Source organism: Podarcis cretensis (genome assembly GCF_951804945.1).
Source record: "Podarcis cretensis genome assembly, chromosome: 8".
Taxonomy (NCBI): Eukaryota; Metazoa; Chordata; class Lepidosauria; order Squamata; family Lacertidae; genus Podarcis; species Podarcis cretensis.
Window position 1 is genome coordinate 15,849,769 of NC_137177.1, and position 25,774 is coordinate 15,875,542.

General features: G+C 41.7%; 1 protein-coding gene across 3 annotated transcripts; it reads right to left on the bottom strand.

Moving 5' to 3' along the window:
* Window positions 1–2,229: 2,229 nt before the first annotated feature.
* LOC307221685 (phospholipase A2 inhibitor and Ly6/PLAUR domain-containing protein-like) lies at window positions 2,230–23,975 on the bottom strand. 3 transcript variants are annotated; one of them, XM_079986444.1, is made up of 5 exons: window positions 23,552–23,943; window positions 6,869–6,991; window positions 5,447–5,596; window positions 4,160–4,306; window positions 2,230–3,231 (listed from the first exon to the last, which is right to left on the bottom strand). In XM_079986444.1, exons 1-5 carry the CDS (start codon window positions 23,601–23,603, stop codon window positions 3,077–3,079), a joined length of 627 nt encoding a protein of 208 aa, XP_079842570.1. In that variant the 5' UTR covers window positions 23,604–23,943; the 3' UTR covers window positions 2,230–3,076. The 3 variants fall into 3 exon arrangements, with proteins under 3 accessions (XP_079842570.1, XP_079842571.1, XP_079842572.1); XM_079986445.1 differs by lacking the exon at window positions 23,552–23,943 and adding an exon at window positions 8,003–8,073; XM_079986446.1 differs by lacking the exons at window positions 2,230–3,231; window positions 4,160–4,306; window positions 5,447–5,596; window positions 6,869–6,991 and adding exons at window positions 14,630–14,961; window positions 17,766–17,912; window positions 18,399–18,491; window positions 20,732–20,854 and having other exon boundaries at window positions 23,552–23,975.
* Between the last annotated feature and the right edge of the window lie 1,799 nt (window positions 23,976–25,774).

The following is a 25,774-nucleotide window of genomic DNA, read 5'->3' on the forward strand; positions in this document are numbered from 1 at the left end:
CGTGTGATTTGTGGCTATGTTAAGGGTTTAAGAGAGCCAGTGTGGTGTAGTGGTTAAGAGCAGTAGACTCGTAATCTGGTGAACCGTGTTCGTGTCCCTGCTCCTCCACATGCAGCTACAGGTTGACCTTGGGCTAGTCACACTTCTCTGAAGTCTTTCAGCCTCACTCACCTCACAGAGTGTTTGTTGTGGGGAAGGACGGGAAAGGAGACTGTTAGACGCTTTGAGACTCCATAGGGTAGTGATAAAGCTGGATATCAAATCCAAACCCTCCTCCTCCTCCTCCTATTTTATCATATGACATCATCCATCAAACTCTGAGGGGTTGGGCATAAGCAATTGACAGGAGGTATTATCCTTAAACAAGTGGTGCCTGTTGTAAGCATGACCAAAGTTTCCTGCCAGGTTGCTCAGTCCGTGGAATTTGGGGGAGACGGGACACTGTCTATGGCACCCTGTCTGAAGGCATCTAGGAGAGACAGACAGACCGGTTGTCATGCCCTGGCCTGTAGTTCAATTTCAGGAGAGATGAGCTGGATGAGTTCAGGAAATCTCATATTTTAAATCATGATTTCTGTGCTAATCACACTTCTGCCTGTCTGGTCAAATGTGCTCCTTGGCAAGGCTTCCCCAAGACATGTTGCCAGATGAGGCAAACCACAAAATTGTGCCTCCCCATTCCAGGAAAGAAGGGTTGAGTTAATTTCAGCATCAGGAAGAATGCAAGAGGTGAGGAATAAAGACCTACATTGGAAACAAGAGTGGGAGGAGATCAGTAGCACCTCCTATTGTAGGGTTACCAGATGTCCCCCGATTTGCAAATCTGTCCCTGGACAAATTCTGTCCCTGGAATGTCCCCAGATTTGCAAATCTGTCCTTGGGAAATGTGGCAGCGGCAGCCTCAGCAGCCCAGAGCCAGCCTATTAGCACAGTGGGCTCTGGCTGGCTTCAGGAGTTGCTCTCTGCCGTGACACCACGTCAGCAAACAGCAAGCAGCTCCTGAAACCAACCAGAGCCAAGTGCACTCCCAGGCTGGCCCCTTCTGGGCAACGGCCATTCGCCCGTTACTCCCGAGCCTCCCCTGATCTGTCAAAACAAAGGGGGAAGGGGAAGGAGATCAGGGAAGGCTCGGGAGTCACAAGCAGGTGACGTGCCGTTGCCCAGTTTTTTTAAAAAAACTCTGTGCATTTATGTTTCACAGAGTGTGAAAGAAGGGTTTTGCACCTTTATACAATATGCATGTGTGCTTGGGCCCAGAGGAAAATCTCAACGTGGTGCCAGTAACCAGGTTGAGAGGTGGAGAAGTGGCCATCTCCCAGGGTGAGTGGCTGGGTGAGGAATTCTCCAAGGTGAAAATGGGGAGGGCATGTCATTGGGAGCCAGGGAGTATGCTTGCGACTTGTCAATGCTGTAACTTGTTTGCAAAAAATATTGAGGATGAAATTGCTTGCATCCACTGGAAACTTGACCCCTCTGTTACTGCAGATGAATCTCAAAGGGCATGCAGAGCACAGTCTAGCCCTGTTGTCTATTGCCCAAGAGGCCACTGAAGAGGTGCCCTGATTTTGGGGGAAGGGGCCAATCTGGTCTCTCAGGAGTGCGGTGCAACTGTTTCTGCCACTGAGGCAGCAGCAGTGGACAAGGAATTCTCTGGAGGCCAGATCTCCTGCTCTTATGGATCCAGCCGCCTAAGATGGTTGTCACACCTAGCCTCATGGTTGGGACAGTCCTGCACTTTAGAATGCCAGACTACTCATTCACCCCCCTCACCCTCAGAATGTAACCAGCATTACAAATACCAAATGGGGAAAAGCTTTTACATCTCTACAACTCCAGTGTATGAACTCTGTCATATGAGACTCTGTGTATGAACTCTGTGCAATGTATTTTGTTTTGTTTTTAACCTCTTTTATGTATTTTATCTTTTGTAATCTCTTTGGCTAAACCAATAAATAATACTTGCATTTGTATCTGAAAGAAACATATCTGAGATCCGGCATTTTATTTCCCATAACCATTTATTTCGTATTGTAATGAACATAATGAAAACAAGTATTTTTTACTGAAACATTGCAGGGTTCTTTGTAGTTATAATACACAATTCCCACACAACTGTCATGGAAATTCTACTCAATATCAATCCAGAGAAGATCCCAGTGTATAGTTAGCAGAGTAAAAACTTAAACACGTTTTAGGATTCCCCCCAAAATAGACTGGAGGCAATTAATATTTCATCCAGCAGAGTTTTACTGCTACTGAAGGCAAATGAACACAATGGTCACATATACAATGCATTCAGGATTGGCACTGTCCACAAGAAATCCAGTTGCAGCAGACTTCACATAAACTTACAATAACTTACAATAAGTCTAAACCTTAACACTATATACGGAACTCCACACCAGAAGGAAGAGATATAGAAAGAGAAATGAAACCCGGGCTCCTTCTGGCCTCTTAATATGACCTTAAAAAAGAGATAACAGAACCAGTTCAAGCCAGCAGTACTAAGCTTCTCTGAAGGAGTAACCTAAACATCATGACCCTTCTGCTTGTTTCTTTCATACAGAGAAGTTTCCAGAGCCCCCTTGAATTAATCAGAATAGGGAAGATGTCTGCAGGCAGAGGGCCTTCTCGGTAGTGGTGCCTGCCCTGTGGAACGCCCTCCCATCATATGTCAAGGCAATAAGCAACTATCTTACTTTTCAAAGACATCTGAAGGCCTCCCTGTTTAGGGAAGTTTTTAATGTTTAATGCTGTACTGTGTTTTAATATTCAGTTGGGAGCTGCCCAGAGTGGCTGGGGAAGCCCAGCCAGATGGGCGGAGTATAAAAATATTATATTATTATTATTATACACCAGATCAATATTTTCTGCACCAAGAAATGCAAACTGACAATTCTGAATCCTTTTTCTCTGCCCCTTGCTTCACTTTACTGCCACCAAAAGCAAAAAAGTAAGAACCAGAGATCCTGAGTCCTGGATTTCACCACTAGGCCTCTAATTCCCTCTCATTGCCATGAATTTTGGAATACACAAGGAGGGGTCTACACTGTCCCATTTACCCTTCATATTCAACCTAGTGCGAGATTCGTGAAGCATTATAACAGCTTTCTTGGATAACTAAAAGGAGAAAGCTCCCCATTCCAGTTACACCTCTTCCATTTTTCCGGAGTGCACAAAAATCTGTTGTTCCACAACCTTGGAAAGTGAAACTGTGCTCCTCAAAGAGAGCTAGGGAAAAAAGAAAACAAATGTTGACATTAGTCCTTTACCCAGGGAATAGGAGAGGATGCCTGTGATGCTAAAAAGGGAATTTTACTAAGTTAGTATTAAAATGTGCATATTTAAGGAATCTGAAAAATATCATAATTTCACTGGAACATGAATATACATGAATTCTAATGCACTATAAATCCTTGCAGTAATGGTCTGAGTTAGCCAGATACCGCTCATTGTCACAAAATTTTAGGAAATTGATTTAGCCCTGAGTGCTCACTGGAAGGACAGATCCTGAAGCTGAGGCTCCAGTACTTTGGCCACCTCATGAGAAGAGAAGACTCCCTGGAAAAGACCCTGATGTTGGGAAAGATGGAGGGCACAAGGAGAAGGGGGTGCCAGAGGACTAGATGGTTGGACAGTGTTCTTGAAGCTACTAACATGAGTCTGACCAAACTGTGGGAGGCAGTGGAAGACAGGAGTGTCTGGCGTGCTCTGGTCCATGGGGTCACAAAGAGTTGGACATGACTAAACGACTAAACAACAAAATTACAATCCTTTTACATAATATGTTTTTTCAGGAAGAGGAACAAATTTTGTCCTGGACTACATTCCAGTGGTGGAGAGATCCAGATGCAACTGGGGTGAAGCCATGAATGCACTTTTTACTTTTGTTCAGAAGGGTATTTTATATACACATCTCACTCTCAATCCTTCTTCTGGACAAGCTAGTGGCATTATGAGAGTTAAAGGATACAGTGTAGGCAGGCAAAACACTAAGGAATGGTGCACAGTGGGGCCAGTGAAAGATGTGGTCCCTCTCATTTTTCCAGCAACATGCAAGGGAAAGGGAAAGGGTGGGAGGGAGAATAGGAGAACAGGAGGGAGTCTGCATGAACCATCTGATGACTAGGCCCTTTCCCAATCTGAGTAGCAATGTTACCTCTAGAAAGAGATCCTTTAAAAACAACACACTGGGTCTCATTCTCAAGGCAGTTGATGGTCTTCTCACTTTTACACTCTTCCTTTCCTTTGGAGAAGCAGGCTGGGCACTGCAAACCATTTTCCGTCAGCATGTTGCGGTCAGGAACTGCCAAAATCAAATGTATAGTGTGACTGTTCATGGTTTTGTCTGTTTTTGTATCTCTGTGTTATATTATTGTAACCCACCCTAGGCCCTTATAGTTTTGGTGGGGTAGCTGCACATACTCATGGATGAAATATAATCTGGACACAATCTGGGTTCAGGACTGAGCATTGGACAAAGTCACCATTGGTCTCTGAGATGAATTATCTTTCCCAAAATTCGGGTGGGAGGAGTGTGAACTTTCTTTTCCTTCTTGATCTCTGTGAAGGTTTTCATGCCATTGGTTATGGTGTACCCTCTTTGAAATTATAGGATCTTAGATCCCTATTTTTGTACAGAGATTATGTCTCTCTTCTGCTCTTCAGCAATAACCTGTGAGTTTCAGTTTACCGCCCTAAGACTACCGGGTATAAAGTTAGTGTTAGGCAACCCATCCCTTCTCAGGCAGAGCTGTAATTGCCCAGTAGGTCCCTCTTTTTCACAGTTTCTGCTCATGCCTGCCTCCCCATCCTGCCTGACTCTCCACCTTGAGAGTCCCTAATAGTCTTGAGCTGCTCACCCCATTTGAACGTGTCCAGAGGAGGGCAACCAAAATGGTCAAAGGCCTGGAAACGATCCCTTATGAGGAACGGCTAAGGGAGCTGGGCATGTTTAGCCTGGAGAAGAGGAGGTTAAGGGGTAATATGATAGCCATGTTCAAATATATAAGGATGTCACATAGAGGAGGGAGAAAGGTTGTTTTCTGCTGCTCCAGAGAAGCGGACACGGAGCAATGGTTCCAAACTACAAGAAAGAAGATTCCACCTAAACATTAGGAAGAACTTCCTGACAGTAAGAGCTGTTCGACAGTGGAATTTGCTGCCAAGGAGTGTGGTGGAGTCTCCTTCTTTGGAGGTCTTTAAGCAGAGGCTTGACAACCATATGTCAGGAGTGCTCTGATGGTGTTTCCTGCTTGGCAGGGGGTTGGACTCGATGGCCTTTGTGGTCTCTTCCAACTCTATGATTCTATGATTCTATGATTCTATGAATGAGGCACAGGTCCTCTGAATACTGCTGATTGACTAAGGATCCAGGCCAGGCCTTGGCCAAATCCAGTGCACAGCCTTAACATGTTAAGGATTCTAAAATGATGCAGAAACTTACAGCTGAGAGTTGCATCGTTACACAGTTCCGTCTTGCAGCAGTACTTCTTCATCTCAAAGAATTTATCATCCGCTGCAGTGAAGCTGTAATGGCCCGAGAGACAAGAGCTGGATGGCGAGCATTTATTCGAAAGTTGCACTTGGGGTTTCACTATGAAAAAGAATTTGAAAGAAATACCCAGTTTGGGGGTGGGGGCGGGAAATATGCAGGTCTATTGCTACTCAGGCACATTCGTTGCAATGGTTCCAATTTTTTTTGTATTGTCTGAATGAGGACCTTTTCAAACTAACAATATACAAAGTGTTATTAAATTTGTCAGTCTAAAGTGATGGGCTGTTCCTTTTTTTATTAATTAAAATATGTATACACCACTATATCATAGAAAGAAAAATGTCAAAATGTTTTCCAGCTTTAATGCATAAAGCAGACAATAAAAACTGTATTAAAAGTAAAGAAACTGATATCAATGTATACTTAATGGCTAGTATGGGCCAGAGATTTTGGGGATAACATACAACTTACAGCGTGGGAGAAGTTATAGGATTGGGATTTAAAATTTACAGCATGTTACATGCTGAAAGAAAATTATTTGAAAATGATGTAAATAGCAGTAAATTAGCAAAAATGTACAAAACTGGGTCAATTGTATGTTAGAAATGTGGTGGACATGTAAGATAGTATTGGAGATTCGGGAAATGATTTATTATGAGTTACAAAATGTTTAAAATAACTTGTTTATTTAAACTCCCCCCCCCAAGCTTTTCTTTTAGGAATCCTAGGTGCCGAAATCCCAAGGGAACAGAAATGACTAATTATGTATGCGACCACGGCTGCACGAATGTTATTGGCCCAGAGATGGAAAGAAGATGAACTCCCTACTAGAGGAGAATGGCAGATTAAGTTGAGGGATTATGCTGAATTGACAAAAATGACTGGAAGAATCAGAAAACAGGAAGACTGGAATTTTAATAAGGAATGGGGGAAATTTATAATGTATCTTAAAAACCATTGTAAACAGTCAAAACTTTTAGAAGGTTAAGCAGGGATTTCTCATTAATGCAAATCAAATTGTCCAATCTTGGAGATCAGCACCCAGATCCAGCCACTGATTGTGATCAGGTGATGTTAGGTTCCCCATTTTCATTTACAAACCATTGCTTACTTCAGGATTGGGAAGCTGTGATCCTCCAGGTGTTGTTGGACTACATCTCCCATCATCCCTGACTGGTGGCCAGGCTAGCTGAAGCTGATGGGAGTTCTAATTCATCTATAGCTGAAGTGCTACAGCTTCCTCAACTCTCTTTTTTCATGGGTGAGTTGCCCTAGCATAGACTTCTATATGCTAGTAGAACCCTTAAAGTTCAACAATCTTAACCTGGATTTAATCCAACAGCAAAAGACAAAAAGGCAGGAAAATCTTACTTATATTTGTACGCAGAACACCGGCAACACAGGATTGTTTCTTCCAGTCACAAGTTGTTTTAAGATAGCCATTGTATGTCATTCCAGTACCGTTATAAGCATATCTGCAGTCCAGAGGTAATACTGAAGACAGAAGCAAAAGTTTACTTCATGGATTATTATGATAATTAACATTATTATTAGTTGGTTTTGCGGTTTGCTTAATGAGATTAAGAGGAGGCGGTGATAGTAAATTAAAACTTTTAACTTAAAAGGGGTTCAATTTTAAAAGCATTTTAATAGAATGAAATGAAATGAAATGAAATGAAATGAAATGAAATGAAATGAAATGAAATGAAATGAAATGAATAAACACTCATTAATTAAAACTCTCGAAGTCATCATTCAGAACACTGGCTGAATTATTTCCAAGAGGTGGGGAGGTGAACCCTCCCTTTCCATGACCCACTTTTCCTCCCATCCAGACTCTCACTTAAATACATTTTATTCCCACTGTTTGGTTACAAGCTTAGATCTGGCTACAATTAAACTAAGACTCTCAGTGGCTACAAATCATGATGGCTATGTACTACCACCAATAGCAAAAGTAACATATTTCCTCTATCAGTTGCTGGAACCCACGGTAAGGCAGAGTGCTGCTGTGCTGAGGTCCTGATTGTGAGCTTCCCATAGTCATTGGGTTGGCCAGTGTGAGGACAGGATCCTGGACTAGGGATGAACCAATCAATCAATGTCACTTGCTCTTAATTTCTATTTTTTCCAATTTATTTATTTATCTGCAGTCACTTCCTCCCAGAAGCTCAAGGCTCTGTGCATAATTCTCCCCTCCCCATTTTATCCTCAGAAGATTCCTGTAAAGTAGGTTAAGCCAAGGTATAGTGACTGGTCTAGGATCCCCCAGTGAGCTTCATGGCTGAGTGGGGATTCAAACGCTGGCTTCCTGGATCCTTGTCTAACACTCTAATCACAACAGCACACGGGCTCTTTTAAATTCAGCTTCTCAGATTTCCACAACCAATGAGTAGTAATAGGGAATCCAGAATCCTCTGAATCCTCACCAGTGGGTTACTGGTTAAGTGGGTTAAGTGGGTTAATGTGATCTGTTCCAAGATAATTAAATGTTCCCCATCTTACCTGCAGAAAGTGGGGCCAAGAGGAGGCATGCGCTCAGGAGTGCCTTCATCCTTCTAGAAAGACTCAGAACAGAGATGGATGCAGGTAGAGGCTTACCTGGAGGAATATATAGGCCATGGACTCATGCTGCAGGCAACACTTGGGAAGAAATGGTTCAGTGAGGTCCGGGAATGGGTGTTGTTTGTTCACCACAAAGATAAAGAGGAACATACTGAAATTCAAAGCTCAGCGTCTATGATCTCATTAGTTGTTGATAGACAGTTCTCAGATTTCTTTTTTGATATAAATAATATACAATTTAAATGTAAATGGTGAAGACACTCAAGAAAGCAATTTAGAGCAAAATAGGTGAGGGTAAAAGCCCAGAGGTCACCTACAGAAAAGCCCCTCAAAATAGCCTCCATCTAAGGATTCCTCTTAATAATGATGATGATTTTATTATTTCTTCCCCACCCACCTGACTGGGTCACCCCAGCCACTCTGGGTGGCTTCAAGCCTATACAGAAATATAATAAAACATCAAACATTAAAAACCTCCTTATACAGGGCTGTCTTCAGATAATCATTAAAGGTTTCATAGTTGCTTATCTCCTTGACACCTGATGGGAGGTTGATCCACAGTGTGGGCATCACTACCAAGATGCCCTCTGATTGGTTGCCTTCTCACAGTGACAGAATCGCCAGAAGGCCCTCAGAACTAGATCTCAGTGTGTGGCCTGAATGATGGGGGTAGAGATGCTCCTTCAGAAAAAGCCTGGATATTAGATCCATTCCAGCAAGGCTAGAAAGTATGGAATGGACTCAAGGTCTCATGGAAGCAATGGATGCTTTAACCAGGAAAACTGACCCTCCAGGCTTGCCCCCAAAGCACTGGAACCTAACAGTTGATTTGCACACTATACACATTTGGTCTTTCCCACCTATGTGGTTCAGAGTTTTTCTGTAATAATTAAATAAAGTGCCTCTAGCTGAATCTGATACAGTGCTCCTCTGAGACTTTGTTGTTTTATGCACCCAGGCTACTACAGCTCCTCAATGCTTTTTTGTAATCTGCATTTTTAAATTCTTATTTCAAAAGCATGCCTGCCATTCAGTTTTATTAGGCTGTATATACATAGCAATTTTAAAGCAGAAATTTTAAAGGAGCCATATACTGGTGCAGGGCAGCAGGGAAGGTGTCAACTCCCCTGGTAGGGATACTGCAGGATCAAGGACAGCTCCAAATATGCAACTTTTCCCAAGAAGGCTGCAATGTCAATTGAGGACATCTGACTGTGTCCATCATTAAAGCAGAACAATTAATTTAGTGCTTTAGTTGTTCTGCTGCAAGCACTGTTTGAATGGCTTGCAATAATGTTTTGAAATCTCTTCCCACAATGGCTGAGACAGCAAACCATATTCTTCAGTGCCTGGCTATAGCCCTCATTTGCTACAGACATGTGCACAAACTGCTAATACTATCACATCAAAGGTCTATGGGAAGTTGATGGCTCCTTGATGGATAAAGGTATATTCTGAGCCAGTGCCTCTATCTTTGGTCATACTTGATGTAGGGTCTTACCGAACTGGAAAGAACAATGTACAATCTTCCAGGCCACTAATCAAAGTGCAATGAAAGCCTCAAGCTACTGCTCAGGTACTGAAAGCCTCAAGGTACTGCTCAGATACTGCACTTTGCTCAGCTGGCAAAGCTAGACATACCTCAGGTCTGTTGAAAGGTCCCAGGGACACACTGGTAGGCACTGAATAGAATACAACGACTCCAGGATCATTACTGAGAGCTAATTAAATCATTTTACAGAACTTTGCCCCTCCTTGGTCTAAATGTGTCAGATTGTCAGGACAGGGAGAGATACTTTGACTAAGTTTTTCCGTTTGGTGATGACTGTCCTAAGCCACATTGTTTTGAATTTACCCCAACTAGTTATTTATACCCGCTTGAAATCCCATCTACCATTTTCAAAAGATAAGAAGAACCCTGGCTGTGCTCTTTTTTGCTCTTCAAGATATAGAAACCCTAAGGAGGCATAGATGGCCACCAATTTAGATGACTTAAAAAGAGGATTAGAGAAATTCAGGCAGGGCAAAGTTACCCACAAAGGCTATGTTCTACCTCTACCGTCAAAGGAAGTTTGCCTCTGAATACTTGGTACCTGGGAATTGCTGATGGACAGAATATTGTCACAGTCGCAGTCAAGTCCAGCTTGCAGGCTTCCCACAGGGATCTGTTGAGATGCTGGACTTGAGGGGTGATTGCCCTGATCCAGCATGTTCACCTTATGTTTAACTGCTGAGGGACAGAGCAATACCCTCATTTCCCACCACCCAAGGTACATTTTAGCCACACACAGCACAGAAGGCACAGAGGACACTCTGCACTAAGTTGTCTATCTTGGGGTTTCCTTCTCTTTGCGTCATGATTTATGTTAGGACTACTTGTTATTGTTGTTTAATTGTTTAGTCGTGTCCAACCCTTCGTGACCCCATGGACCAGAGCACGCCAGGCACTCTTGTCTTCCACTGCCTCCCGCAGTTTGGTCAAACTCATGCTGCTAGCTTCGAGAACACTATCCAACCAGCTCATCCTTTGTCATCCCCTTCTTCTTGTACTCTCCATCTTTCCCAACATCAGTGTCTTTTCGAGGGAGTCTTCTCTTCTCATGAGAAGACTCCCTCGGAAAGACCCTGATGTTGGGAAAGATGAGGTGGCCAAAGTATTAGAGTCTCAGCTTCAGGATATGTCCTTCCAGTGAGCACTCAGGGCTGATTTCCTTAAGAATGGATAGGTTTTATCTTCTTGCAGTCCATGGGACTCTCAAGAATTTCCTCCAGCACCATAATTCAAAAGCATCAATTCTTCAGCGATCAGCCTTCTTTATGGTCCAGCTCTGGCTTTGGGAAGAAGGGGGTAGTACTTAGGACCCTGTCAGAATCCTCACACCTTCTTCCAGAAGCTGTACAAATGCCTCCTTTTACTGCTTCTTTCAGACCAGAAAGAAGGGGCTTGCCCAACCCTTGCACTGTTCCCACACCTCTGCATTGTTTAGCCTAGGCAGTAGTCTAAACCAAATGTGCAAAGAAAAAATATATACTCAGAAAAGCCCTCATAATGGCAGAGTGATCAAAAGCCAAGGAGTAATGAACCAGCAGGTGACCTATGGAAGAAGAAAGAGCTGACTTGGACAGATTTATGAGCCAAGGAAATGTACCAACTAGGAAGGACTGTTCCAGTGAGGAGCAGGAAATTATGGAAATAGAGAGTGCATGCTTTCCCAGAAATCCTATATTTCTATATTGCAACACAAAGCTCTTCTTTCATATTGGATGCAATCTTTCTAAGGAACTCTGTGGGAGTCAGCCAGATGCCTCTTCCAGTCCAACCACACCCACATTGTCAGTGAACAGGTACTTTAAATGAATATGTTTGTTTCTCGGGCTTTATGATAAAAGTGAACTCGAAACAACCTACTCCTAATGAGGCACAAAGTAATCAAAAATTAGCATGTCCCACACAAGCTCTTCCCAGAAATCAGGGGAACCTGGAACCTGCTTGTATCCATGGGGCCATGCAAGTTTGCACTAGAGGTTTTGTAGCTTATCAGTAAGTTCTTTTTTATGCAGTCATGATGGCTACCTTCCCTTCAGTATGAGAGCCATTAAGCCTATTAATACCAGTTGTTGCACATCACAGTGGAATATGTGTCCCGGAAAGGGATGTGTACTCACTGATGGTTGCCACATCTCTTTGAGGGTCAGAAATTGGTGTTAAAATACGCTTAGATTAAGTCAGATTTGTTGTTTTCTGTGTAGGTATTTTCCCAAATGTTCCCGAATTCTTAAGTGACCTTCTTCTATGATCTTTTATTCCTATATGGTAACAGGGTTCTTACTACACTGTTGTTATTTTTTAAAATAAATATGTATTCTGTACTTTCTGTGCTTATTTGGATACAGTGTTGATTCAAACCAGAACCTCAGATCTCTTTGTGCATCCTGCTGGAGACATTGGGCAACAGCTCCTGCTTTCTTGGTCACCCAGATGTCCTTTGTACCCACAGGTGTCTCCTGGACCTGAAGGGAAGAATGGATAGCAAGAGGGGTGACATTCTAATGTTCTGGGAGGTTGGCCTTTTGTTGAACAGAAATCAGAATCCAACAAGAGAACAAGCTCTTAGAATGATGGGCCCTTTTCATAAGCTACAGGAATGAAAAGATTGTAGATAACATCTCCTCTTGTGACCTATCTTCAGTGATCTGCCTTCTGAACAGCTTTCATCTGCATTTTAAACAAGCACACATTCCTCTCCTCCATATATTTCTCTTTCCCCTCTCCTTCCTTCCTCTTTTCCTTTCCTTTCCTTTCCTTTTTCTCTTATTTCCCCCTTTCTTTTCTCCTCTCTTTCCTACTTTTATGCTGTTCTCTCTTTTATAGACCCTAACATTACCATGTTTGCAAAAAATATTGAGGATGAAATTGCTTGCATCCACTGGAAACTCGACCCCTCTGTTACTGCAGATGAATCTCAAGGGGTATGCAGAGCACAGTCTAGCCCTGTTGTGTTTTAGTTGGTCAAAAGAAACAAAGATCATCAAGCCGGAGGCAAAACAAAATGACCGCCTCAGTTTCTCTCTATCTTTTGTGGTTGGCTGTCTTAACTGTATTTTGTTCTGAAGTTGTTCTATGGGTTTTTGGACCTCAATAAAGATTATATATATATATATATATATATATATATATATATATATATCTCCACAGAAAACAAGGAATGGAGGAGACTAGCAGCACCTCCTAATTTTCCAAGAGCCCACTGAAGAGGTGACCTGATTTGGGAGGGGAGGTGTAAATCTGGTCTCTAAGGAGTGCAGCTGTTGCTGCCACTGTGGCAGCAGCAATGGGCAAGGAATTCCTTGCAGGCCAGATCTGCTGCCCCTATAATGATCTCTGGCAGGCATGCAGCCTGATAAGTGGCAAGGACTCTCTGTCAGTTTTATGTAAGTTTGTTTACAAGAAAAACACATCCAGAGTATGGTGTGCCACAGACAAAGCACAGCCTCTTTATTCTCCTTCTCTCTCGCTCTGCGAGAGTGCGCATCCTGGCCAGCTCATCCAGTAAGTCCCCATTAAGCCCGGCTTGATACAACGCCACAAGGGGCTTCTCCCCCCACTCCAGCTGTTGTCACCACATATTGAACTCCGCCCAAAATTGCATCACTGTTCTACTCCCCTGCCTCAAATTAAGCAATTGCCTGGAAGCAGCAGTCTGCCTCTGGGGGTCTTGGAACATCGTATCCATGAACGCCAAAATCCCGCCTTTCTTCTCCTTCCCTTCCATTGCTCTTAAAGCTTCTCCACTCTCCTCATTCAGGGACTGAATGGCTGGCCTGTCTCTTCCCCAGAGGGATGCGGGTGGCGCTGTGGTCTAAACCACTGAGCCTCTTGGGCTTGCCGATCACAGGGTGAGCTCCCGTTGCTCTGTCCTAGCTCCTGCCAACCTAGCAGTTCAAAAGCACACCAGTGCAAGTAGATAGATAGGTACTGCTGTGGTGGGAAGGTAAATGGCATTTCCGTGTGCTCTGGTTTCCATTACAGTGTCCCGTTGCACCAGAAACGGTTTAGTCATGCTGCCCACATGACCCAGAAAGCTATCTTTGGAGAAGCGCTGACTCCCATGGCCTGAAAGCGAGATGAGCGCCACAACCCCATAGTTGCTTAATCGTCCAGGGGTCCTTTACCTTTTTTACCTTTCTTCCCCAGAAGACACCGCCTCAGACTCTGGCTTATCTGATGGTTGCCTGGCTTCCAACACTTCCTCTCTTCCTCATGAGAACAAAAAGATTATTCCCTGGGGAAAAAGGGGGTGGGCTGTCCTCTCTAAACTCAAACAGACAGCTTGCATTTGCAGAGTTAGCCCTTTGCTAGCTCAGCTCAATTTCTGAGGCTGACTGTCCTGCTGTGCTCTGGGGGGCCATGTTCCTGACCACCCCTATCAATCCAGCCACCTAAGATGGTCACCACACCTTGCTTCATGGGTGGGACCATCCTGCATCTTGATATGCCAAACTACACATTCAACCTCATCACTATGTAACCAGCATCACAAACACCAAATGGGGGAAAGCATTTACAGCTGTGACTCCAGTGTCTGAAGTTGAAGGATGCTATCACCGGATTCCCTTTGTAGAAAATGTTTGCCTACATGGAGATGAGGTTCTGAAATATTTACCCAACTACTTGCTGGTTTGTCCCATCTATGAGGACTTAAGAGAAGTTTTGTTCAAATATTTAAACCTCCCAAATGAGAGATGGATTGGGTATATGATAAACTTTTTATTAAGGGACAAGTGCCCATACACCTCTGAAAAAGTGGTCTGTTCTGCCTTTACAGTGACAATTATAAGGAGAAAAAATAATTCTGCTTTTATCCTGTTTTATGTATTTTTGATTTTGTAATTGCTTCAGCTAAACCAATAAATAATAATTGCATTTGTATCTGAAACAGAACTAAGAACCAAAATTTTATTTCCCATAACCATTTATTTTGTTTTGTAATGATCATAATGAAAACTTAACTATTTGTTAATGATACACTACAGGGTTCTTTGTAGTTAGAATCTACAACCCCACATTTTGACCCCTTTTTCATTGCCCCTTGCTTCCGTTTACCTCCACCAAAAGCAAAAAAGAAAGATCCACAAATCCTAAGCCCTGGATTTCACCACTAGGCCTCCAATTCCCCCTCATTGTCATGGATTTTGCAATACACAAGGCGGAGGTCTACACTGTCCTATTTACCCTTCATGTTCAGGCTGGCGTGATATTCCTGAAGCAGTATAACATCTTTTTTGGGTAATAAAAAGGCCAAATTCCCCAGATCCAAGTGTTCTTCTGTTTTCCGGGATGGCACAAAAATCTGTTGTTCCACAACCTTGGAACGTGAAATGCTGGAGCCTAGAATAAGCTGAGGGAAAAGAAAACAAATATTGACATAAGTCCTTTACCCAGGGCTAGAAGATTCTGCCTGTGACAGTGAATGAGAATTTTAATTAGTTAGTTTTAAAATGTGTATATTTAAGAAATCTGAAAAATATAATTTCATCGGAACATGAATATACAAAATTTTCAACATCAGAAGTTAAGGTAAAAAAATAACTCATATGTAATTCAGAATTGCCATCATACCCAAAGGAGTCTCAAGACACAAAGATTATTAGTAAACGGGTTATATTTATAAAATATAATGAAATTAGAGGATCTGAAAACAAGCCTAATTAACTAGATTGAGTAGATCCAGGCCACGCAGCAAGATTTGAAAACAACACTCCCTTCCCTGGTGTGGGAGCATTGAGTGTTTGAACCTGGCATGAGTCAACAGCCACACACACAAAAAGCTGGAGGTGCACTCCATTGTCTCTCAGGACAGTTGGATGCCCACTGAGGCTTCCTCATTGCCCCACTGTGATCTAAGCATCCAGAGAATCCTCATTTTATTTTACTAATTTCATGTTAAACACATCTAACATGAAGTAGGTGAAAAGGGGGGACTGCAAGAGCCAATCAGGAATTCCCCTCAGAATTCTTACTCTGCCCTTAGAAGAGAAATTTGCAAAGCCCAGGCTATAAAGGGCAGTAAAATGATAAGAAGAAGGAATGTAGGGCAGAAGCAGCTCAAATGGCCTTGACTCTGCCTCTTCCTTTATGGGGCAAATCAACCCAGATTCCCTTCCCCCATTCATTCCAAATTCCCTCTTCTTTTCAGAAAGGAGGGATTTGGCAAATTTGTCTTGTCTCCAAACAGCATTATTCCTCAAAACTATGTTGATTGGGATGTATTCATCTAAGGCTGGATCTAGACACATCAAAAAATGTGATTTAGTTAAATGCATTGCAAACTTCATACAAGCAAATGCCATGACGAAAGACGGGATTCCATCAAGCCATCTGGTGTCACAGTGTTATAACGAATAAAAAGTGCTATATCTTTACTAATGTAGCTAAATCATGACATCAGCAAAGTGATGTATGCTTGTGGAACTGAGTATATCCTCCCTCTCTTTGTCCTCCTAAATACATTTGGGAGGATAAAGAACACATACAGGCAGGAGAGAGCGGAAATCCTGTTGTACAACTGTAAGTCCTTGCACTAATGGCTGAGTTAGCCAGATACTGCTCATTGTCACAGAATTTAAGGAAACTTATTACATGCCTTTTACATAATAAATATGCTTTTTGAGCAAGTGTAGCACCCTGCTTGTGGTTAACGCTTAGCTGGAATGAAATATTCAACGCAGCAATAGAGAAATTAAAATAATAATTTATTTGTCAGACAAATAAATATGAGGCACAGTTGTATATGGTTACCAAGCTCTGGCCTGGCCTCCTGCCATTCTGGCCAGCACTTATATTTCCTTAATCCAGCCCCCTTGCTCCTCCTGTGGCTGTCTCTGTCCAATCAGCCTGGTTGAAATTCCTATTGGCTGTTTGCTAGAACCAATCACAAAAGACACACCCATTTCCTCTTGTCCTTTTATGGGAAACAAAAAGATATATATTCTTCTATCTATAAATGACAAATAAGTAGTAATATATCTTACATGTGTCTCAACAAGGAACCTTAATTACCAGCTCACCTCGCCCTATTGCCCTCCAAAACAGATGGTTTAATCTTAAATTTTTATCTTAAACAGATGTCAAGGATCTTGAGTTCACATCATCATTGAAAGATCTCCTTCTCTTGAAGGTCTTTAAACAAATAACCATATGTGTGCTCTAATGATGTTTCCTGCTTGGCAGGGGGGCTGGGCTGGTGGCTGATGGCCCCTGTGATCTCTTCCAACTATATGAAATAAGAATCTAGCATAAGGATTTAACATTTCTTAGCTTTAATTCCTTTGCATAATTACATTTAAGCCAATATATTTAATACATAACATAGATAGCTTTTTAGAAGAATAAACCTTTTCAAAGTAAAAAAAGGAAGGAACAGTTTCCAGCCTCAAAATAAGATAGAAAGAAAACCTCTCTTCTCCAGCCAAGCCAGTTGCCTTTTTTACTGCTCTTGACCTTTCAACCTTAGGAAAATATGGCTCAAGTTTAATGGGAGGCACATGGTTTTATTTTACTATTTACCCACTCTTAATTATGTTTTTCTCTGCTTTTTTATCTTCTGTAATATGTAGGGTCAGTGTAACCTTGGCTGTCAGCCTGTAATTCCCTTTGACTTTGAGAATTGTTTTCTGCTATAAATCAGGGGGGCCCCTTGTCCAGGAGAATAAACATTTTGCCAAGGTTCTTAGGCAGCTGGTCTTCTGCCTGGCATGAACATTTGAAAATCTTTAAGCTCATTTTAAAATACAGGCCCTGATCAAGCCTTAATAAAAATGCAGGCTATGATTAGATGCCTCACAAGAGGACACATTTTGTCCTGGACTTCAACCCAATGGTGGAGAGATCCAGGAGCAACTGGGGTGAAGCAATGAATGCACTTTTTACTTTTGTTCAGAAGGGTGTTTTACATACACATCTCGCTCTGAATACTCCTTCTGGACAAGCGAGACATTATGAGAGTTAAAGGAAACAGTCCAGGTAGGCAAAACATTACGGAAGGTTGCAGAGTGGGGCCAGTGAGAGATGTGGTCCCTCTCACATTTTTAGTAATATGCAAGGGAAAGGGAAAGGGGGGAGGGAGAATAGGAGAACAGGAGGGAGTTTGCATGAGCCAGCCAATGACTAGGCCCTTTCCCCCTGTCTGAGTAGCAATGTTACCTATATGAAGAGCTCCTTTAAAAACAACACACTGGGTCTCATTCCCAAGGCAGTCGATGGTCTTCTCACTTTCACACTCTGTGGTTCCTTCGGAGAAGCAGGCTGGGCACTTCAGGCCATTTTCAGCCAGCACGCTGTGATCAGGAACTGCCAAAATCAAAAGTATAATGAGCATGTTAATGGTTTTATCTGTTTTTTGTACATGTATATTATATTATTGTAATTCACCCAAGGGCTTTACAGTTTTGGTGGGGAACCTGCAAGTATTATTGGATGAAAAGATTATCTAGACCCAATCTGGGTTTAGGATTGACATTGGGACAGATTCAGGAGAAGCCTGGTTGGAAAGGGAACCCATCCCTTCTCAGGCAGAGATATAGCTGCCCAGCAGGTCCCTCTTCTTCACAGTTTCTCCTCATGCCTGCTTCTTCATCCTGCCTGCCTCTCCACCCCTTGAGAGGCCCTAATAGTGCTGCATGGCTCAACCCATATAGCCATCTGGGGCTGTCTCACCCCTTTTGAATGAGGCCCAAGTCCTCTGAGTACTGCTGATTGACTAAGGCTCCAGCCTTTGGCCAAATCCAATGCAAAGCCCTAACATGTTGTGAATTTTAACATTATACAGAAACTTACGGCTGAGAATTGCATTGTTACACAGTTCAGTGTTGCAGCAGTGCTTCTTCATCTCAAAGAATTTACCATCCCCTGCAGTGAAGCTGTAATTGCCTGAGAAACAATTGTCAGATGGCGTGCATTGATTCAAAAGTTGCGCTCGGAGTTCTACTATGGAAAAGAAATTGAAAGAAATATGGAAAGTATTATTAAATTTGACAATCTAAAGTGAGGTGCTGTTTGTTTGTTTGTTTGTTTGTTTAAATGCGTGTGCACTGCTATAACATAAAAGGAAAAAATATCAAAATGTTTTTTCAGTAATAATACATAAGAGATACAATAAAAACAACATTAAAAGTAAATAGATTGATATCAATTAACCAGTGTGGTGATGAATGGTCTCTTTAAATTTGAAGGTTCATTATTGTTCCACAAGATGTGAATTTCTTTAAGGGCCAGAGCAAATAACGTGACCTAGTTTTACAGCTGTGAAGCAGTATATCAGGTGCTGTTAAGGTGTGGTAATAAAGCTGTTGAGTATAGTATATAAAGAGCAGCACCTAGCTCTCTCACTACCTTGGTGGATGGGTCATGCTTATTGATATATTATAATTAATGTAAAAAGAGTTTTTGTTATTAAAACCTAGCAGAAGTTATATTTCCATTCCTTGTAATGTGTGGTCTCCCCAGCATGCTTTCTGCAGCGCAGCTAATCTGCAAATAGCCAACCTGTGGAAAGATCTATTCTTAATGATCTGCATAGCCCTGGTGGAACAGAATAGTTTTCTGCAGGCATTTATGAGTTCAGCTCTCTGCCACAAGCAGTAGTCTCTTGCCTCCTTAATCCATAGGACCAACCTCTGTTTTTATGTTTGCAATTAATTTGTATAATGCTTTAAATTTGGATTGTATGTAGAACTTCATTTCACATCCAATTTCTAGCACGAGGACTCATGCCTTCTCCTATACATCTTACAATACATCTGACATACACTGCACTCTAGCTGCTAGTCGATCATAACAGTTTGCAGGTTCGGGGCATGCTTCACAGAACTCCTGTTGTTGAACAGAAGACACTTGGCAAGACACTTGCATTGCACCAAACTTACTGCCCACTTGCCCCTCTCCCTCCAAAAATATAGCAGTGATGTTGGAACAGGTGGTCAAGTGAACACCACCAACCCACCCAGGATTGCCCCAATGCATTTTGGCACCTCAGATAAACCAGAAATGGCACCCATGTCCTTCAGGGTAGAAGGGGTGGGTTAATCAGGAACAAGGAAGAAAAAGGAGAAGAAGGAGGAGAAGAAGAAGAGGAGGAGGAGGAGGAGGAGGAGGAGGAGGAGGAGGAGTTTGGATTTGATATCCCGCTTTATCACTACCCGAAGGAGTCTCAAAGCGGTTAACATTCTCCTTTCCCTTCCTCCCCCACTACAAACACTCTGTGAGGTGAGTGGGGCTGAGAGACTTCAAAGAAGTGTGACTGGCCCAAGGTCACCCAGCAGCTGCATGTGGAGGAGCGGAGACGCGAACCCGGTTCACCAGATTACGAGTCTACTGCTCTTAACCACTACACCACACTGGCAAAGGAATCAAATCAACCTTAACCAATGGCTGAAGTATGAAAGAAGTTCATCAGGTGGAGAGGCCCACACTGAATCAAGCTGGGTAACGGAAACCCTTTTTAATAGGTGAACTGCAAGAATACTCCCGTAATGCTGGTTCCTTCCTAATCATTTCATCACTGAGAGTTATTTCAAAATTACTTGAGGGGGGAGGGGGAGCCATGAAAGTGTGAAGCACCTCCATTTCCCATCCCAATTGCTCAGCTTTTGATTAGTTTTTTATAGATCTGTGAAAGGACTCTCAATTTCAATGTCATTTATGGCAAAGGGAATATTCAGTTTATATTCTAGGTTTATTGTCTAGTTTGATAACCAAAACTAAATTGGAGTTCATTGTTTTGGGTCAATAGGGATTTCTCATTAATGCAAATCAAGTTCTCCAAGCTTGGAGATAAGCACACAGATTCAGCCACTGGTTGTGATCAGGTGATGTTAGATTCTCCATTTTCATATGCAAGCCATTGCTTACTTCAGGATTGGGAAGCTATGATCCTCCAGATGTTGTTGGACTAGATCTCCCATCATCCCTGACTGGTGGCCAGGCTAACTGAGGCTGATGGGAGTTCTAATTCATCTATAGCTGAAGTGCTACAGCTTCCTCAACTCTCTTTTTTCATGGGTGAGTTGCCCTAGCATAGACTTCTATATACTAGTAGAACCCTTAAAGTTCAACAATCTTAACCTGGATCTAATCCAACAGCAAAAGACAAAAAGGCAGGAAAAACTTACTTATATTTGTACGCAGAACACTGGCAAAACAGGAATCTTTCTTGGAGTCACAAGTTATTTTAGCATAGCGATTATATGTCAGTCCAGTCTTGTTATAAATATATCTGCAGTTCAGAGGTAATGCTGAATACAGAAGCAAAAGTTTACTTCATGGATTATTATGATCATTAACATTATTATTAGTTTGATTTTGCAGTTTGCTTAATGAGACTAAGAGGAGGAGGTGATAGTAAATTAAAACTTCTAAATTAAAAGGGGTTCAATTTTAAAAGCATTTCAACAGAATAGAGTAAAATAAAAGGAAATGAGTAAAACACTCATTAATTAAAACTCTCAAAGCTATTGCCCACAACACTGCTTTAATTGTTTCTAAGAAGTGTGGGGGGGGTGAACTCTCCCTTTCCCACGACCCACTTTTTCTCCCATCCAGACTCTCACTTAAATACGATACATTTTCTTTCCACTCTTTGGTTACAAACTCACATCTTAGCACAATTAAACTATGGAATTTTCTACAAGATCCCAAGGTGAAAGACTTCTGGGAAAAGATTTATAAGGAATTGGAAAAAATGTTGAAATATACATTTATTAAGAAACCAGAAGCCTTTCTACTTAGAATAACAGGTTTGGAATTTCCCAAGAAATATGTCAGATTGTTTTTGTATTCCACAACTGCAGCTAGAATTTTGTTGGCCAAAAATTGGAAATCACAAGAAGTACCAACAGTGGAGGAATGGCAGATGAAGGTGATGGACTTTTGGGAGCTAGCCGACCTGACCGGAAGACTTCGCAACCAGAAGGAGGAGGCGTACCAAGACGAATGGAAGAAATTCAAAGACTACTTAGCTAAATATGTTAAGATAACTTAAATAGAATTACTTGTGAGTATCAGATAAGGAAATCAGCCCTGAGTGCTCACTGGAAGGACAGGTCGTGAAGCTGAGGCTCCAATATTTTGGCCACCTCATGAGAAGAGAAGACTCCCTCGAAAAGACCCTGATGTTGGGAAAGATGGAGAGCACAAGGAGAAGGGGACGACAGAGAACAAGATGGTTGGATAGTGTTCTCGAAGCTAGCAGCATGAGTTTGACCAAACTGCGGGAGGCGGTGGAAGACAGAAGTGCCTGGCGTGCTCTGGTCCTTGGGGTCACGAAGAGTCGGACACGACTAAACAACAACATCAGATAGGCCTAGGATTTACATTTGTGATGTTGTAGAATACTATGTTAAGTTAAAATGAAAAGAAAGAAAGATGTTAATTGACTAAGTAATTTTTTTGTGAAAATAGTTTTGTAAAACTGCTACAATGACTTACATGGAAACTTAGCCAGGGGGATTCAAGGAAGTCACCCAACAAAGTTAACAAAAGTGAAACTATTACAATTAGGATAAATGTTTGTTTGTTCGTTTGTTTTTGGTGCGTTTTTTATTTGTTATAAATTTGGAAAACTAATAAAAAAATTTGGGGGAAAAAGGAATTTTCTACAAGATGTAGTCAATGCCACCAATTTGAATGGCTTTTTAAGAGAATTAGACAAATTGATGGAAAATAAGACTCTCAGTGGCTACTAAACATGATGCCTACGTACTACCTCCAGTATAAAAAGTTGTTGCACTGAGGTCCTGTGAGCTTCCCATAATCATTTGGTTGGCCAGTGTGAGGACAGGATCCTGGACTAGGGGTGAACCAATCTATCAATTTAACTTACTTTCAGTTTCTATTTTTCCGATTTATTTTTTTCTCTGCAATAAATTCATTGTTTATCTCTATGACATCATTTATCTGGATGACTGTGAAGGAAAAGTTTGTTTTTGCTGGGGCAGGTTGGGTCCCCAAGTATTTTCTGTTTCTTTTCCCCATGCCAGAAAAGGGTTAATGTACGACACCCTCTGATTGGCCAAGGTTCCAGGAGGGGGAGTTGAAAAGGAGAGGATTTGGAGAGAAAGGAGGAGTGAGTTTTGGAGGGAGTGTTGGGAGGAGGTTTTGGAGTAGGTTGGGATTGAGGTTGGGAGGATAGGTAGGAAGATAGGGAGTAAGAGTTGGTTCTGGGCAGAAACATCCACTCTGAGGAAAATATCACACGCTAGAGAAAGGAGTCTCTGAGCTTAGTGTGAAGAACAGTGTGTGGTGTCCTGTAAGAGTATTTAGGCCAGAAATTAACTGGGGGGCTGAGGTTGAGAAAGTAGAAGTAGAAGCTGTAAAGAGACAGTCTACTTAGGTCTCATTCCAGTCAGGAGGGGAGAGATTCTTCTAGTAAGAGAAGACTCCCAAACCAGTGAAACCTTGGAGTGCCTCAGGAGTAGGGTTGTCTAGGGGTGTGTAACTGACAGAAAGTACCACCTTGTTAAGAACCAAAGTATTAAGTGAGAAAACCTTGAAGTGAAATAACATTGTAAACTGAAGTATCCTAAGTTTTATCTACTCGTGTCATAAACTTCCTTGTTAAATAAAATTGTTATTGTTAATTTGAACAAATCCTGCCCGAGACTCCTAATTATTAAGTTTTACTTCATGCAAATCCCCTACAAGATAATCTGAGGTAGACTGTGGAAATCCGTGGGATTGGTGTTCTGTGAGTTGTGTGCACTATACTTAAGTGAGAGGACGGGCCCAACGGTGCCGGGGGAAAAAGGATCATCGGGCCCATCATAATGACATCACAAGAAATATTCATGACCTAACTCTCTGCTACTTTCTCTTGGTAACCCTGCACTCCTTGCTCTGTGGGGTGTTGATCTGCACTTTTAATTCCCCTTATCTCCCAAGCTGCAAGTTCTTTTCAGTGTCCTCTAAAGGTAATTAAATGTTCCCCATCTTACCTGGAGAAAGCAGGACCAAGAGGAGGCTTGCGCTCAGGAGTGCCTTCATCATTCTGGAAAGATTAGGAGACTCAGAGCAGAGATGGATCAACAAGGGAATTGATGCAGGTAGAGGCTTACCTGGAGTTATTTATAGGCCATTGTCTCATGTCGCAGGCAACACTTGGGAACAAATGGTTCAGTGAGGTTCGGGAATGGGTGTTGTTTGTACACAACAAAGATAAAGAGGAACATACTGAAATTCAAAACTCAGTGAAGGAATTGTCTATGATCTCATTAGTTGTTGACTGACACTTCTAAGATTTATTTTTCGATATAGATAATTTACAGTTTACAATGTCAATGATGAAGGCACTCAAGAAAGCAATTTAGAGCCAAATAGGCAAGGGCAAAAGTCCTGAAGCCACCTACAAAATAGCCCCTCAAAATGGCCTCCATCTAAGGATTCCTCTTAATAGTAATAATAATAATTTTATTATTTCTACTCCCCACCCCATCTGATTGGGTAACCTCAGCCACTCTGGGTGCCTTCAAGCATATACAGAAACATAATAAAACATCAAACATTTAAAATCTCCCTATACAGGACTGCCTTCAGATGTCTTCCAAAAGTTCTATAGTTACTTATCTCCTTGACAACTAATAGGAGGCCATAGTTACTTATCTCCTTGACATCTAATAGGAGGCCATACCACAGTGTAGGTACAACTCCCAAGAAGGCCTTCTGCCTGGTTCCCAGCTTATATGCTTTGCACTCAGCTGTTATACCTTTTATTTCTTCATCAGATCTTATATTTCTCACCAGGGTCTCTAATACTAAAATGAACAGTAATGGTGACAGGGGCCAAACTCTGTCTTGTCCCTTTTGTAATTTTACATTTTCTGATACTACATTATTGACTATCAACATTGCCTGCTGGTCTGCATAACTTGCGTTAATTCCCCTTAGGAATGATTTTCCAAAATTCATCATCTCCATATTCCCCCCCCACCACCATAAAGGTCCATGACACGTTATCAAAGTCCTTCTCTGCATCCACAAACATCAAAGCTGCTTGCTTTTCATTTCTTATTGCCCTTCCTGTATTATTATTGGTGCATTTAAATAATTGATTTTCTGTTTTGGAATCTTTGGTAAATTACTGTGCTTTAAATATTCTCCAGTTTTAGCTTTATATTCTTTACCGGCTCAATATAGCTCTGTATAATATTTTACAAATTGTTGTCTACTGTCGTTCGGGTTTTCTATTATTTTTCCTTCTACTTTCAATTTATTTATTACATTCAATTCATGGTTCTTTTTTAACTGCCAAGCAAGCAGTTTTCCTCATTTGTTTGAATTTTTTTTTTAAAAAAATCTACCTTAACATTTTAATCTTTCATTCAGTTTCTTGGTTCACTAACACCTCTGAATCTTTTCCAGGTTTTTAAATCACTTCTTCCAATATTTCTTTCTTTTTACCCTCTTCAAACTTTTTTTTTAATAAGCATTTTGTTGAGTAAAAAAACCACCTCATCACTGCCATGGCCATTCTCTCAACCAGTCAAGTGGTTTAATGCCCATCATTAAAGCAGAACAACTAATTTAGTGCTTTGGTCGTTCTACTGCAAACAAAGTGCTTGAATGGTTTGTGATGAGGCTTTTAAATTTCCTCCCACAATGGCTGAGACTGCCAACCATATTCTTCAGTGCGTGGTCGTAGCCCTCATTTGCTACAGACATGTGCCTAAACTGCTAATACTATGACCTCCAAGATCTATGGGAAGTTGCTTGGTCCTTGATGGATAAAGGTATATTCTGAACTAGTGTCTCTGTCTTTGCTCTTACTTGATGTGGGGTCTTAACGAATTGGAAAGAGCAATTTACTTTTTCTGATTTTCCAAGCTGCTAATCAAAGTGCAATGAAAGCCTCAGGGTACTGCTCAGGTGACTACTGCGGTGGTAGAGCTAGACATAGCTCAGGACTGTTGAAAGGTTCCAGGGACACATTGGTAGACACTTAATAGAATACAGTGACTCCAAGATCATTACTGAGAGCTAATTAAATCATTTTACAAAACTGTGTCAGATTGTTGGGACTGGGAGAGATACATTGACTAAGCTCTTCTGTTTGGTGATGACTGTCCCAGGCCACATTGTATTGGATTTAATCCAGCTAGTTATTTATACCTGCTAGAAATCCCATCTTCCATTTTCAAAAGATAAGAAGAACCCTTGCAGTG

Bases quoted from the DNA above. Each gene is read 5' to 3' on its own strand.
- LOC307221685 (XM_079986444.1), bottom strand. From the start codon at position 23,603: ATGATGAAGGCACTCCTGAGCGCAAGCCTCCTCTTGGTCCTGCTTTCT. The intron at 6,992-23,551 runs GTAAGATGGGGA...TTCTGTCTTCAG, and splicing joins CTTGGTCCTGCTTTCTCCAG to TATTACCTCTGGACTGCAGA. The intron at 5,597-6,868 runs GTAAGATTTTCC...TCTTTTTCATAG, and splicing joins TGTTCTGCGTACAAATATAA to TGAAACCCCAAGTGCAACTT.